The following is a 16,217-nucleotide window of genomic DNA, read 5'->3' on the forward strand; positions in this document are numbered from 1 at the left end:
TAATTAATATGTTTTCAATGACATTCATGCATTTAACTTTAGATACCCAGACTTCTTAATTTTGGAAGCTAGTTTTCATACCTTCCCTATATGATCAATGGAGAGACACTTCTGTTGCAGATTTTGTGCTCTAGAAATTCAACAGAAGACGTCCAACTTCAGCACCTGATGCACAGGCTGTGAAATGCTTCAGTTATAAAAGGAAAGCTTAGGGGACTGAAGAATCCTCATATTTTACTTATCATTAATATCTAGGTAAGTGTTGCCCAAGCCTGCAGAAGAAATAGCCTGGGAGAAATGCCCCTCCCCTACATCTTAGTGCATTGTTAATATTAAAGCTCCTGGGACCTGAAGCTCCAAGAGAAAAACAAACAAAAACGACAGGAATAGCCTATAGTAGGTTCAGTTTGTTTAAAACCTGCAATGCAGCTCTTTGCTGCTCTCCCTGCTTCTTCAGAAGAAACACTACTTAAAAAGGAAAGGAACTCTTACTATGGGGCAGAGAAAAATAGCCCAAAATGCTGCTGTTCCCTTGCCACTCTGACTCCAAGCCTAACAGCTTTTAAGAGAAGTGGAATTCCATCGCAAGTTGGAATCAGGGCATGCTGACAGCACCAGTCCATCTCAGCCTAATTTATCCTGGCTAGCCTTGTTTTATTGTGCTCAGCTGGAGTTAGCTTCCTGACAGTGGCCTTTGCTTTGGAAGGGAAGCTGATAAACTGCAGATTCTTGCCCTTCTCTTTATATGCGAAATGTAACAAACTCAAATTTCCAAGTCACCTGAAACCAAAGAACTATTTTAATGATTAAAAGGATTTACTATGGTTTATTTTTTTCTGCTGCCATGTACCCACTGCACAGTGCTACTAAAGTAGAATAAGGAGAAGTGATCCACATCAAACTTGTGCCATGTTGTTATATAAACACTTCAATGAAAACATTATGAATCACTCGAAGGACATCATGATCCAACTATACATTATTAGCGACATTTAGTAGTAAACAACTCTGTTACTAAGTCAAGCATACAGCAAGCATGAAAAATATGTTAAGGTAGATGAAACAGAATTTTAGGAAAGATATCTAAGCGGTGTATGTGAGTAAATATGCCACTAAGCACATAGAACTTATGTCTATAAATGAACTGACAGAAGTATCATCCATACTGGTAGTAATGTCTTGTTATTCTATTGCTCCTCTAAGGAAAAAGAAACCAGTACTTGTTACAACTAAGAAAAAAAGACAAAAGACACAAATTGACTGGAATTACCTCTTGACATTCAACCATTTGTATCTACACAGACACACATACCATTAGAATTTTTTAAATTAGCAGCACACAGAAATCTAATTAGGACCTAAATGAAACATTTTAGCTTTTGTTAATTCAGACTTGCAATATTTCTATGGCTCCTGTCTAAATGGAACATATCCAATGATAAACGGAACGTATCTGTAATGAGTTCTGCAATACTCTGAACACCATTCAGAGTGAATATATTCCTGATGAGTAAATTCTCTTTTGTGCAGCTCACATATGAAAGGGATGCAAATGCAGTGCTCAGCTGTTGCTCAGCCATCATCCTGCACTGCATGCCCCCTAGGCTTTCTTGCCAAAGCAACCTTTGTGTGGGTGCTATGTAACTGCAGACTTGATCAAGATGTTCAAGTTTTACCTACTCTGCTACTCTGATCAATTTGAATGCAGTCTTTCCCCTTCTATTGACAGGGGAGCATATTCTCACCTTGGCAAATACACTTCCACTTTTTGCTTCTTTACAGAATTAGCCCACTCGTTAATCAGCGAGGCTTTGACCAGTGGTTCCAATGTGACCAGTGGAACTTCCTGTCTGGAAAGAACAATCATCATACTAATCTCATCTCCCTCATATGGTATTTCCAGAACTTGATAGATACCGCCTGCTTCATTGGAGCCATCACTGAACTCTCCTACAAAAGAAAAACAACAACGAAAAGCTATTAGAAGTATTTAATTTCATCTTCACTGGAGATAAGGGAAAAGTGAAAGGGTAATACTAGGCAGCGTTTACTAGATACTGGAACTAAAAGTGACCCTCTTTATTCCATTCTGTACAAAATTTATATTGGTTTCTTTATCACAAGATTTGAAGCTTACATCTGCTTTCTTAAAGAAAACAAGTTTATGCAATCACTCAGTTTATAATAAATAATCACACTTCTGAACCTATTAACTAACTGCCACTGGCTAGACAGTGGGAAGTTCAGAAGTTGTTAAAGCTACCAAGACTTCCATTGAAATGGACAGAGGTTTTTTGATTCAGGAGAGAGAATTTTTCAGTGATGAGACTGAGTAAAATATTTCCAATGCTAGACACTGTAGAACCCACTTGGGAGTTCAAGCTGAAGATGAAAACTATCATTAGTTCTGCTGTTCAAAGAACCCTTATTTTACCTTTCTAAGGTTATTACAACAGTAACGGGCAAACATTATTCATTTTAACTAGCACAGCACAAGAAAACTACTTTAATGAGAAGTAGGACTAGCTCAAGAATTGTAAAGAGGTTAGATAAAATGGATAATCATTCCAAAATCCACCACATGGCACCAAAAGTACCTAAAAAGTAATCAAGAAAGAGGCCATTATGAATGTTGTTACCTAGTGACAATACACAAGCACACACATTACGAAAAGATGTCAAAACCAGAGTCCCTTAATTGAGCAAACATCACATCTAAAATTCTAGGTGAAAGAACAGACAACAGTACAAATGAGTGTTACTGCAACAAACCTGTTAAGGGAAGACTTACTGGCTTTAAATTGCTAAAGGTCCAACTCACCATAGTAAAACTCTCCCTGCTGGTACATCATTGGAATCTGAACTTCACTTTCATCATCTTTAGTGAAAGAAAAAGTTCTTGTATTTTCAGGTCTGAACTGTGATTTCCAATTGCCTTTAAAGTAGATTGCATTGATGACAGCCAAATGAGTTAGAGCACCAAAATCTCTTGAAGACACGAAATCTTTGATCATATCTGAGATGAAAATCAACTGTCAGTCTGCATGTCAAATTGAGCATTAAATCAAAACTTAAGACAGCTTGAAAAACGCAAGAAAATAAAAAGCTATGCTAACATGTAATTTCCAATTCAGATGTTTCATTAATTCTCAAATTAAACCACTAGTGTTTTGTAAACCTAAAGCACAGTGTAGGTGCGTAAACCCTTCCATCAAGTACATGTTAGTCAACTGTTTCTTGATCACCACTTAAATATACCCCATAATGAAATCAAGTGGAAAAGGGGTCACATCAGGGATGTTTATACGGGTGTTACTATAACAGTTCAGCACTATTGTCTTAAGGTCAATTTTTTGTCTTGGCTCCAATCCAAAGAAGCACTTAAATGAGTGCTTAAAGTGTCTAAGTATACCCATTGGAACTTCACCTGGGCCAATTCTGAAGCAAGCATTCATTTTCAGTAATGCCCTACTGACTTCAAAATAAGGACTAATACTAAAAACCCCACATAAATTCACAGCATTTGTTCCACTGACATTAGCTCTTGAAAAGTAAGAGAAAAAACATCTAGCATCTGCTCTATTCATGGGAGATGTCAGCTGAGCATGGCAGCTGCTTTGCTCCTACTCCTAAATAAGTCATTTACATCAGAATACAGTCTGTTACCTGCTTTAGCTCATCTTAAAGGGCTTGCTCGTCAGCAAAACAATTTCAAGTTTGTTAAATTTGGTGCACTAACCAGATTTGTCACTATTCCTGAAGAATTACAGCCTACTTCAGATAGCTTTCTTGCTAACTTCTATTTTTAACTGACATTGCAATACAAGGTGCTAAAATAAACATATTCCTCACTATAATTATTACTTCTTAATCCACAACTTAAAATATAAATTAATTCTGCTTTCTGAAGCATATGACACTGACTAACTGGTGTGAAACTTGTGTGTCATAGGGCAGTATTTCTGCTGGGTTGCTGTTTGTACTTCATTTCATCTAGAACGTTCTCAGAAATGAGATGTGACCAATACTGTCACACTCACTCTTCATGGTTGGAAAAAATGGAAAATTTAAGAAGGAATATACTTCCATTTTTTCTACTTCTATTTGGTACATCATATTCCCTTATATTTTTCAGCCACATCTTGTTAATACACTAATGTAACGTTAAGAATTTTTCTGGCCAGAGAAACCTTTGACAGTTAACGCTTTCTGCTCTGAGCCTCCCATCACGCTTAACATGCTGGAATTGGAAGCCTGCCTGTCTTGTACCCCTTTCCTAATGAGAAAATGAGCCTCCTCCGTCAGAGCTGGCAGGCAGGAGAGAATGAGATCTAGTGGTCAGAGACTAGGCTGAGGGACTGTTACTATCGCAACCTAATGCTAAGAGACCCACAGCTGCCTTTCTTAGCACTGCACCAGCTCCTTCCAGGGCAATGGTTATGAGCTCACTTAGCACATGTGGCAGGTGTTAAGCAGGAGAACTCGCTGTTCTTTCCAAAAGAAAGAGAATTTTACTTTTCCTTCAGACAGACACCATGTTTCTCTGAAAACATTCCGCAATCTGCTGCTTCGCTTGCACCCCCTCTGTTTCTGTAGCTTGAGGTAAAGGCCAGAATTTATTATGAATATAATAGCTACCATTTTCCCTTGAGAAAACAGATCATTTCCAAAATGGAATAAAAGCATTACATGAGGTGCTTTTCCATTTTGGTATCATATATTTCCATAAAGCATTAAGGCTTCTCAAATGCTCAGGCTGCATAGTGATGTGTTAGTTCTTTACACGGGATTCCGATACCTTCCAATGGTACAACCAATGTTAGAGCCAGACCCCTGATGAATTACTGTTAAAATATCAGCCTCCACACTGTGCCAGATGAACGAGAATGAGATTATGATTTGATCCCTACAACAGGGGACTAACTTCACTACCGTATCTTGAGACTCTGCATGCATTCAGAAAATGTCACATCTTTGGGATTCCACAAGCGAAGCAAGCACTAAATCATGCAGATCAGATTATGTATATTTACAATGGTAATTTTGTGCTTACTTCCCTGCTGCAAATTTTTGTTGTGAAACTCTGTTGACAGCCTTCCTAAAATAAGCTACTCTGTCAACATACTATTTAGTTTCCTCACATTAGAAAAGATTTTATTTCAGGGTCTGATTTTGTGGTTCAAAATTATCTTTCCTATTCCTCAGTGACTTCTCAGTTCCTCAGAGAACTCATGATAGTCCACACATGCAAAACTTGGGCTGATAACCCCTGAGCAGACAACTCTTCTGCAGTTAGCAAGAGTACTTATCTTTTGTTTTTGTAATTTAATACCAAAATCAGTATTAAAATACTATTAAAATGCCTACTGTTAAAACATTCTCCTTCAATAAATGTTACAGGTACTTTAATATAGCATGATAGGGGGAAATGATATTCAGATACTAGTATATGATTAGCAATGGATAACATTACTTAAACTAGATAATTCCTGCACAGGAAAAAAAAGATTCAGAAAGAGCTGATATTAGAATTCTTTCTGTGGGAGGAGGTACTTTAGTCTCAAATGGAACAGATAAAATCCAAGGCAACAATTCAACAATGCTGTATAACTTTGGAAACAAACACTTACTGCAGGAAGTACATAAAAGAATCATGTGGACTTACTATTTGTATGATTCTCCACCCACTTATTGATGTGGGTAGCTACAGCTGCACTTTGGCTGAAATCTACATTCTCTACTTCAGCTCTAAAGTATTTTTTCACCAACTGCAGAAATTTGTCACTGATATGAAATCCATTCTGTATGTAGAGAGAGTTAGCAATATTCAGAACATAATGACTTTCTTCAGAAGTTGCCATATCAGAAAGGTCCTTCAAGAAGGTAAACTCTTCACCTGAGAAAAGAAAAACAGCTTCAGTGTTTCAGAAAAGAAAATTATTCCTTGTTTTTTTCTGCTGGAAATTCACAGAGATATTTTGTGGAAAAAAAAACAAACACCAAAAGGCAAAAATAAAAAAACAAAAACAAACCAACAAAAAGTAGGGTTGTTTATTTAAAAAAACTTGTTTCTAAACCTACACATACCTTCAGATCTGAAAGAACAATCTACAAGGCAGAACGTATTATGTAGAGCTTATTTTATCTACTACCTATAATTACATAATTAATGAGACATTCTGATCCCATCACAGACAAAACTATCAATGTTAGACCTTTCAACACCAAAAGAATAACATATTAAACCTACAAGTCACACTTGTATGTCTTGCTACCACAAATTCTTAACAGAATTTTCGTTACATCCTAAAAGCCAGTTGTTTAACCTCAAGTTTTGGAACTAAGGACTTATCTGCAAAAAACAGGTCTAGAAGTTCCCAGGATCCTGCATGGGGTAGTACAGAATCATTTGCTTGAGTAATGAGGAATCCCGAGTAGGATTAAAGTAGTCTGCTTTAAGATACGAAGCTTATACTGTTGTGTCTACCTGAAGTTGAAATTCCTGATTTAAAACAAAACAAAACACACACACACACAACCCCGCCCCCCCCAAAAAAAAATTTTAAAAATTGCATGCAAACATATATTCCAAGCTGAAAATCATTTAGGTACTTTCACTGAATACCACTCACATGCAAGAATAGTGAATGGCCTAGCTCAAACCAACTGCATAACGTCTTCAGTTATAGGTAAGGGATAATTTATCAAAGTTTTTGGGACAAACTATCAAACCAAATATGTGCTGTAGTCTCCACAGAGAGGCATCATCTGTGCAGTGGTACTGCTAAACACATCTTAAAACACATATTCAGAAGTTCCTTCTTAAAAGTCCAGGACGCTGTATGAATGAGCAATTTCATTCAGGTTTTAAACCAATTACTTTGATATCAAAATTCGTAGAAATTGCCTCAAGTGATTTTTTTGCCATTGACTCATCCCCTCCATTTGCAGTCATATTACAGCTGCCTGCACTAACAGTGTGCTTGCACTCCACAGCACAGCACCACATCCAGATGCATGACTTAGCTCATCCCATACTGCAATCAGGACGGCGAGGTAGCAGTGGTCTCTGCTAAAGAAATTCATCCCGTTTCTCAGAAAGGCTGAAGGGAACACGTGGCTTATTGTGCTGAAACAGCCAAGATACTTATATTTCCTAAACCAGTTTTTATATCTGTATGAGACACTACACAATGCAGACAGAACATGAGTGACAGAATTAGGACAAAGAACCTACAGGTTCTACCTACAAGAACCAAACAAGTTATGTCAAAGTAAGAGACATTTCCAGTTAAATTACTAAGATATTCATACCTTCTTATAAGCAATATTTGTAAAACTACTGCTTTCCTCTTCAGGTTTCATTATAATCCCTAAAAAGGATGTTCCTAAAAATCTCCTTATAATTCTAGAGGCAAAGGCAAGCTTATTTTGCAGACAGATATCAAGATCAACAGTTAACTGCAATCACTTAAGATTCAGGTGCCCAAGCCAGGGTTGTATGTTAGCACCTCTCAGCTTATGCAGAACCCACTGAAGCATGCTTCAGCATGCTCAGGCCATCAAACAGGATGCCAAGAAGCCTACTGATTAATAACCCATAGACATGACCGGGCCACCTCCATCGCTGTTCAGGCATCTTTAAGACAAAAAGCATCATAGTAAAACATGATTAAAAGGCCTTACCATTTTTTAAGCTGTCAAAACCCAAGGAATGTCGAATTTCTTTCAAAGTGGTTCCATGGGCTCCAAGCTCTACCATTCCCATGGCTATTGCAATGCTCAGAGGAGAGAAAAGAATATTCTCATCTTCTCTTGAGGCTCGCAACTGATTGTAAACATTCACAGAAAGCTCAGCAATGGTTTCATCAGGAAAATTTGTCTTGAAGGCTTTGCTTTGTGTAACAAGTAAACACAAGAGTCCAAGGAAATACATGTCTTCAGATTCTAAGATCTGCAAGATAAATTTTAGAGAAAGTAAGTTAACCTTGTTTAAGTAACAGAAGATTCAACTTAAGAGAAAAAAGAATAGTAAACTTTAGCCTTAAATCTGTGTGGAAAAAAAACCTAGTTAGACGTCAATGCACAATTCAGTTATTTGGAGGAGACGCTAACACATATACGGCTCAAACTGAAGTAACAATCTATTTTGAAAAAAAATAACCTAGTTCTTTATGTAACTATATATATTTAAAATCTTTCAGCCATAGATTAATAAAAAAACCAACTTGTATAGAAAATGACCTTGGAGATACAGCGACAGCCTTCCTACTTTCACTTTTTAATTTTGCTGTTGTCATTGTTAGGCAATGCTGGTCTGGAATTGGTACGTGTTTCTGTGCTTTTTCCACCAAGGAGATTTACAGATCCACATTTCTTTCCTTTGACCTTCCAGGACATGCAACTTAATCATCTAACTCACTCTACGCCTCAAACTGGTAAAATTGTTTCAAGCAATATAAGAGAGCTTGCTGACACTGGTGACAAACGAAATGTATCATGATGTTGCTCAGTTGCAAAACACATGGCAAGCAGCCAAAAATTATTTGAAAGAAAAACAAATCAGCCGATAGCAACAGTTCTCACTCTATCGCCACTTAGCTCATCACACAACTACTGATACTACAATTCCAGCTCCTGGGGCAGTGTATGTATGTCTCCATCTTTCCATTTTTGCCTTTAAACATCATGCTACCTTAGCATCTAACCCGCTTACTGCCAAGTGCGTTTTAGGACAGAACTATCAGGCCAACAGGGCTTGCATTTCAATGCCTTCTTTTTGCCACTTAGGATATCTCCAACATAGAACAAAGCAAAGATTCCTGAAGCAGCAAGTTTGTACAAGACTAAAAGCTTTAGTCCACAAGTGTTTACATATTGTTGTGCCAGTCTGCAGGGTTTGCGTGCATGGGACAAATCTGTGTGAATATGCTATTCTGTTGCTCAACTGAAGTTAATTTGCATGCAGCTGGCCCAAGTGCCTCTGTCTTCTGCTTCCCAGCTCTCCTGTGTCTGCAGTTACTATGGGTTCCTACATACCTGACACACAGACCCTTAGTAAGCTTTATACAATACTAGTGTTATGCATTTCTTCTTCAAAGGACTATGTAGCATTATCTAATTAACTTGCACAGCACTGAATGATACATAATTTAAATCTTATTACTCACATTTTATAGCTGAGAAAATATGAAAAGCAACAGGGCACACATACGTGCCTTGGCAGAAACTGATGCAGTGACTAGTTAAGATTCTTTCTGTCCCCCAGCCACAGAGCAGCCTTTTGTTTATTTTTGCACTGAGAAAATTAAATAGATGAACTGGTGCAGCAATAACACACACTGCAGGAGAAATGGACAGGCTCAGTGAGACATGGTAGGTAAAGCCTTGCTTCTCCCCTGCTCCACACCTCCTTTCTGATGATTGGTTCCATATATGTTAAGAAATATGCCCCTTTTCTCAATTTCTAAAAAGCCTTCCTCTGTTGCTGGCGCCACTTCATCTCTCTGGGCCACCTGATCTATCTTTCTCTTGTTTCTTACCAAGATATCAAAAATATCCGTCAAAGGCTCCAGTTTATTTAAGAATGGCACAGAGTAAGTCATTGTCCTGGTTTTGGCTGGGATAGAGTTAATGATGTTCTTAGCAGCTAGTGCAATGCTGTGTTTTGGGTTTGGCGTGAGAACAGAGTTGATAGCACACTGATGTTCTTAGTATAAAACTTACTTAGCAACAACAAAGTCAAGGACTTTGCAGTTTCTCAAGCCTTGCCAGCGAGAGGGCTGGCAGGGCACAGGAAATTGGGAGGGGACACAGCCAGGACAGCTGACCCGAACTAGCCAAAGAAATATTCCATACCACACAATGTCATGCTGAGTATGTAAGCTGGGGTAAAAAGAAGAAGAAAGGGGGGGGAGACGTTCAGAGTGATGGTGTTTGTCTTCCCAAGTAACCATTACTCATGATGGATCCCTGCTTTCCTGGAGATGGCTGAACACCTGCCTGCCAGTGGAAAGTAGTGAATGAATTCCTTGTCTTGCTTTATCTATTAAACTGTCTTTATCTCAACCCATGACTTTTCTAACTTTTACTCTTGTGACCCTCTCCCCATCCCACTGGGGAGGTGGTGGGGTTGGTGAGCAAGTGGCTGCATGGTGCTTAGTCTCTGGCCGGGGTTAAGCCACAGCAGTCATATAAGCATAAAGCACCAGCTTCATATTGTGCTTATTACTTGATGGCTACATATTTCAGTACCCTTATGAAACTATCCAGCACTTCACACCATCCCATGGAACACACTTCAATCTGAGCCATGACCACTGCTACTTATTTCATGAAGACCACTGCAATCTTTTTATTGCCCAAAACATTATCAACATACCACAAACTTCCCCAATAACTGCTTTTCTTAATAGCAGTTAATTGAATTTTCTTTTTAACCTACCCATTTATTCATTATTGACTTAAAGATATTGTGGTTTCTGTTACAGAAAATAACCGGACTTCTCAGTTTTCTTTGTGATCATGGGCATTCTAGATTTCTTTATTAAAAAAAAACCACCAAACCACCAGAGTATGCCTCTCTCCCAGTGTTACGTAAGACTTCATGCAGCACATCACTGTGATAGACTAAGCCCAGGTATTAGTCTCTCATCCTAGAAGCTGTATAAGGCAAGAGAAAGGCTTATAAACTTACGTCATGCAGGAGGTCTACAGTACTGTCAAAAACTGTACTCAAAAAATAGATAAGCAAAAACTTATCTTCCTTTTGTTGAGGATGAACCCAAAGCATCATCATGGCTTTCAAACTGGCCTGCAAATTTGGGGACTCTCACATCCTAATCTAAGCAAACAAGTGTCACTTAATGTGGATGCAATTATACAGATAGCTAAGCTTTCTCCACCCCTCTATCAAGAACTGTTTGAGCTCACTTTGAGACCTGAGAAGGTTACAACAGATGTAAGATAATCTTCCATTTTTAAAAAAGACATTTCCCCAGCCTTTTAGCCGCAAAGCCAGCTATTCAGCACTCCATCACCGATCCCTGTCATATGTGCTATTGTGAGACAGGCTTAAATAATTGCAAGGGGGAAGGAGGAGGAAAATTTATACATCTTAATTAGAGTGCTTAACATGTAGGTTATACTATTTGAATGCTAATAAAATACTTGGTACCAGACAATGCTAAAACCCCCAAATTATAATCAAATTGAAGTCATCTTTCTTCCTGACGACTCTGGAAAAGCTCCTCATGCAAAATTATCAAATTATAATAATTATTTAGTTGGACAGAAAATAAAGTACATAGATGGGGAGAAATAACATTTATACCGAAATCCTCTTACAAAGTACCAAACACACTTAGTTTTAAAACACATGTTTAAATCCTGTTGATGGCAATGCAAGAGGTTAAGCTGTGAAGAACTGAAGTTGCCACTAGGAATGCCCCTTCCACATCACTTTTAGTCTAGAGAGGTTTTCTAAGAATTCACAGTGAAGTTCCCAATATACACATCCAGGGAAGTGGGAAGGAGCACCCAGGTATAGGCAGAGGATGCAACCATCTCTTGCTGGCAGTGCTCTCAAGATACTTGTGAAAATATGTCTCTCTCACAATGTATGAACTAGTGCACGATGCAAGAGAAGATATTTTAGAGCAAACTGAAGATCTGTGGGTGATGATCAGTGGGGAGAAGGCTGTAGAACAGAACAGACACCTGATGAATCCTTGCCAGCCAATGTGAAAATGGTCAGATCTTATCCATATACTCTGATGTGTCTGTGGTAAATTCTTCAGTTCAACTCTTGCATTTCTGGTACAAGCATACGCTGTTCTACTGACAACAGGGAATCGAGCTCTTAATTATCATTCTAGTTGTAACAGTTACTGCTTCTCTGATTCTGCTTTACTTTAGGCTATATTAATTTTGGTTTTATGCTTCCCCATGCCTTTTCATGCAGCAGGTCTTGGTGCAATGAACAGCTGAGCACTTACTACGGTGCAGCATGTTCTCAGAATCTCTTTTCAGTAAGAGGGCACTGTGTTTTGTTTCCACAGCAGTACAGAAAACATCATTTTAAATTGACTGCACCCTATTCACAAACATTCTTTAACTGACAGAAATGAAGCTGAACATTATGTAATGCATGCCCAGGAAGTTGAACACTTCCCATGAGTATCATCAAACTTTTTAGTCAGTTTTTTTAATTTCTCCTCAGAGTCATCCCCAGGGCAGTCTGTCACTGGTGGTCTGCATCAACAAAACCTAGTTAAATAATACTGCATCAGCTGAAAAGTCCACATTGAACAAAGTTTAAAAATCAAGAACCACCAGTTTCAAATGTTACTGCATTCATTGGCTACCTATACGAATGAAAGAAAAAGCTGTTAAAAATACTTTCAATCCTCAATCACACAGATGTGATACCATCAAAGATACCAATTTCACATTTGAGGGCCAGTCTCAGACAGAATCTAAGTTTTGTTTTATTTTATCTTAATTCATGCATGAACACCACTCTCCCACAAGGCAATCAAAGAATCAGTGCAAACAAACACTCTCCTTGCAACAGCCTCTTCCTGAAAAACTATTGTGTATCACAAATCATCACTTGCTACAGAGGTTTGTCAGAGTATTAGTTTTGCAACTGTACTCAGGGAAAAAAAAAAAAAGATAAAGCAGAAACAGAACACTAAACAATGGATTATTGCTTCAAAAAGCTGATAGATACCTGTACCTCCAGATGAGACCTTATTGCACAGCTTTACCTGCGCAGATGTTATTTGGTGACTTCTACCACAACTTCAGTGTAAATTGGTTTCTCTAACATACATACACTTCTTCACTGGATCACCAAGTTCACTCAGTCTGACATTCTTACATGATTCTTCCGGTGTTTCTGCTCTGGGTACAGAGAAATGCCTATTTTGTCTGGGGTCTTCTTTTGCTTTTGGACACCGTTCTGTACACGGCTTAAAGAGTTTCTTGGAGACAACTGAAATGAAAGGCACTCTTCTTTCTAAGTTTTTATTTTCTGTCACTCCCCCCACACATTACTTAGTAACAAAAAAAATAAAATAAAATAAAATATATTCCAGATATATGTTGTTCAGTAGGTACTTGCATTAAGGTCATGACTACTTCCATTCCTGGCAACTTTTTAGTTCAGAATTTCAGAAATCTTCTGTAAGGATTTCATCAGTCCTTAAATTCAGCCTACTACACTTCCACAACAGGTCACAACCAGCTGAAAGGGCAGCATGCCTGTTTGTTGGCCCTGTGGCCAGCACAGATGTACTCCTCTATCTGGGCAGAAGGAACACCAGTTTTAGTAACGTCTGAAGAAAAACATTCATAGGCTAGAACACAGGACCGATTAACTATAGCACTTGCCCTTCCCCAAGCATAAGGCTGGCATGACTAAGAGGAAGTAAAACAACATCATCTCCTCACACCCACAAACCCTGAACTATTCAGTTCATTACATATGCTTTCAGAAAAATGCAAAAGGGACAAGCATCCGATGTAAGCCAAGATATTTTGAGAGCTAGCACATCAACAAACTCAAACTGGGTTCACATACATTAATTTTGAGGAGAACTGGACTCAGTGTAGGAAGGTGCCAAAAATTCAATTAAAGGTTGAATTCTAGTACCTTACGCATGCCAGACAGGTTGAAAAGGGGTTATAATTTCCTTGTCTTTTATACTGTAACAGACTGTGGGTTTTATAAAGCAACTCACTTATGGCTTTAAAAACCTACAAAATAAAGCTGTGATATATTGCCTAAGTTCTTCAGCACACAGACTAAACTAAGATTAGTTGCCTTAAAGATTACTCTTGGCTACATGCAAGCTAAACACCGAAGGTGTGGGAAGCACAGACGAGAAAAACTGCTGATTCCTTCTGATCAGTGTATAAAAGAAAAGCAAGCATGTTAACAGAACTGATTACATTCTCTCCTGTAATGAAGAGCATCTGCAGGAACTGACAGAAGTCTGGCAGAACAATTTTATAAAGCAAGAAATGACTTTACTTAGGGAGCAAGCCCTGCTGGTCAGAGGGAAAAAACCCCACCATCTATCTACCTAGGTAGGAGCTGGGTGTTTCCACCTTCCCCTCAAATCTAGCCAACACTGTTTCACGTTTCTGACAGATTAATTATGACAAGATAGAAGTTTGGTGAAATTCAGTCATTGCTGCCTTGCCAGTTAGTAAATATGATAATTGTCGCAGGCACCTTTGTTCTAGATGATTTCTTGTTGGCAATCATACCAAACAACACAATCTCAGAGGGACTGCAGAACTACTAATAACAATTTGGAAAATCACCACAGCTCTCCCTCCAAAAAGAAACCAGTGAACACCAGCAGAACCAAGGAGATGCACTAAGCAGTTAGCAGGATCATTAGCTGTTCACCAGGACCAGGCGGTGGTTGTCATGGCTACCCTGAAGGATGTGCCAAGGAGGCCTGCAGCCCTGAGGAAGAGCTCCTGGACTGGTTTAGACTTGCCTCGGGCATGCTGCCCTGACACAACAGGGGAACATGGCTGCTACCACAGATCTCAAGAATCTTACAGATCCACTCAATCAGTTTGTACTGCAGAAGAATAAAAGAATAAATTTTCAGTCTTTTCTTTGCCCAGGAATCCAACCTTTCAGATTTTTATTTCAAGATTAGGCAAAAATTACATCTCTAGCTAGCATTACTGGAGCAGAAGTATTCTCACATCTGGAATGCTGTGGTTTCACTTCTAGAAAATCCCACAGAAGTAATGTGGCACTTCCTCCCATCAGTTTCTTACTTTGTCCTTTTCCTCCCAATCATTCAGCCACTTCTGCCCTCCAGCACAGGGAATGACAGTGTACTGCGAAACAAAGCTGTAACCTGAGTTGCCTTCACCTGAAAAATAATTTCTTTTACATAACAAGTGAAAACAGGCAGCTATAAAGGGTACAGCAGTGCAAAGGCTAACCGCTGTCATCAAGCATCTAAATGGTAAATCTACATCCTACCAAGTGCTATAAAAGGGTCTACTTACACAACCCACTAGGGCATGCTTACACTGGAGCTGAGATATGGGAGAGCCTGCCTCAAGCTGACAGGAGGTAAACCAAAGTACCAGTTCTCAGAGCAACAGATATGCAATTCATGAGGTATTATTGCTTACAGCCAGAAGAATATACCCAAGGAAAAGGGAGAATAACTAGAAGTCCATAAAATGTTGTAAATTACAGCTATCGTGGACAGTGCAAGCAGTACATGTAAGTGTCTACAACATACTTTGGTTACTGGAAATGGTGACAATCGTGAAATTATACATGCCTCTTGCCACCAGGCAGGTACATAAATGCTAACTGTATGAGTTAAATTTAGCCAGCAAGTCAACTCCTCCATATTAGGGCTGGTATTTACATTTTCCATGTTGCAAAAACATGTTTATCCCTAAAAGATGTTTATCCTTAGCTTATGTGAGCATATGACCTTGTCAGACAGAGATTCCACAGACACATCTAGAATCATTAAGTTTGTTTGAATCTGTTTCAGATATGTGCAATGACATCCATATTTGTCTGCACAAACATTAGTAATAAAGTTATGGGATTTTATCACCATCTGTCAGTTATGGAGTCATTGCCTTCTGGAGCAGAAAAACTTGAGGTTAATTTCACTAGAAAGCAGCATAATAACCCTATATAAAATATTGGGTATTTAAACCTCTAGCATATAGTGACTAAGACAAAGAAGACTCCTTCTATTAAAAGTTTGGACTATACTAAATGCTTGCTCTCCAACAGATAGCAAGGCATGGCTGTCAGGATTCTTTATTTCTATTTTATGAATAACCCCGTAACACCAGAAACTTCAAGAAAACCTGAAAGGAAAATGGTACACTGAAAACTTTCATATTGACAATTTCTACCACTAAAACCACTTGGGATTTAAACTTTCATGGAGCTTGGCGCCGAGTCACTAACCTGCTGAAGCAATTATGCAAGCCAAAGTTGTTTTAATTGAGCTTCCTCAAGCATAATCCCTCAGCTCCAATTAAAAAATAAAAAGATATGTTGAGAAGCCATGTCCAAAATACTTAAAATTTGAATAGCCTAAAGCAAACATCTAAATCCATGTCTAGACAATTGAGAAAAGGTGGTCTTATTTCAAAATCCACTACTATAAGGCCTGCAGTTGTGAGGACCCATACACAATTTC

The 16,217-nt window shown here is 38.5% G+C and overlaps 1 protein-coding gene across 4 annotated transcripts in view; it reads right to left on the reverse strand.

Moving 5' to 3' along the window:
* Nucleotides 1-16,217, reverse strand: part of SERPINI1 (serpin family I member 1) — a 50,768-nt gene that overhangs the window by 16,148 nt on the left and 18,403 nt on the right. For all 4 annotated transcript variants that reach the window (XM_055816935.1, XM_055816936.1, XM_013298145.3 and 1 more), the window contains exons 2-5: nucleotides 7,687-7,954; nucleotides 5,666-5,896; nucleotides 2,822-3,016; nucleotides 1,746-1,950 (exon numbers count right to left, since the gene is read on the reverse strand). In XM_055816935.1, the coding sequence (XP_055672910.1) occupies nucleotides 1,746-1,950; nucleotides 2,822-3,016; nucleotides 5,666-5,896; nucleotides 7,687-7,936 (881 nt within the window). In that variant the 5' untranslated portion in view covers nucleotides 7,937-7,954. The remainder of the gene's footprint in view (nucleotides 1-1,745; nucleotides 1,951-2,821; nucleotides 3,017-5,665; nucleotides 5,897-7,686; nucleotides 7,955-16,217) is intronic.

Source organism: Falco peregrinus, chromosome 12 (genome assembly GCF_023634155.1).
Source record: "Falco peregrinus isolate bFalPer1 chromosome 12, bFalPer1.pri, whole genome shotgun sequence".
NCBI classification, from domain to species: Eukaryota; Metazoa; Chordata; class Aves; order Falconiformes; family Falconidae; genus Falco; species Falco peregrinus.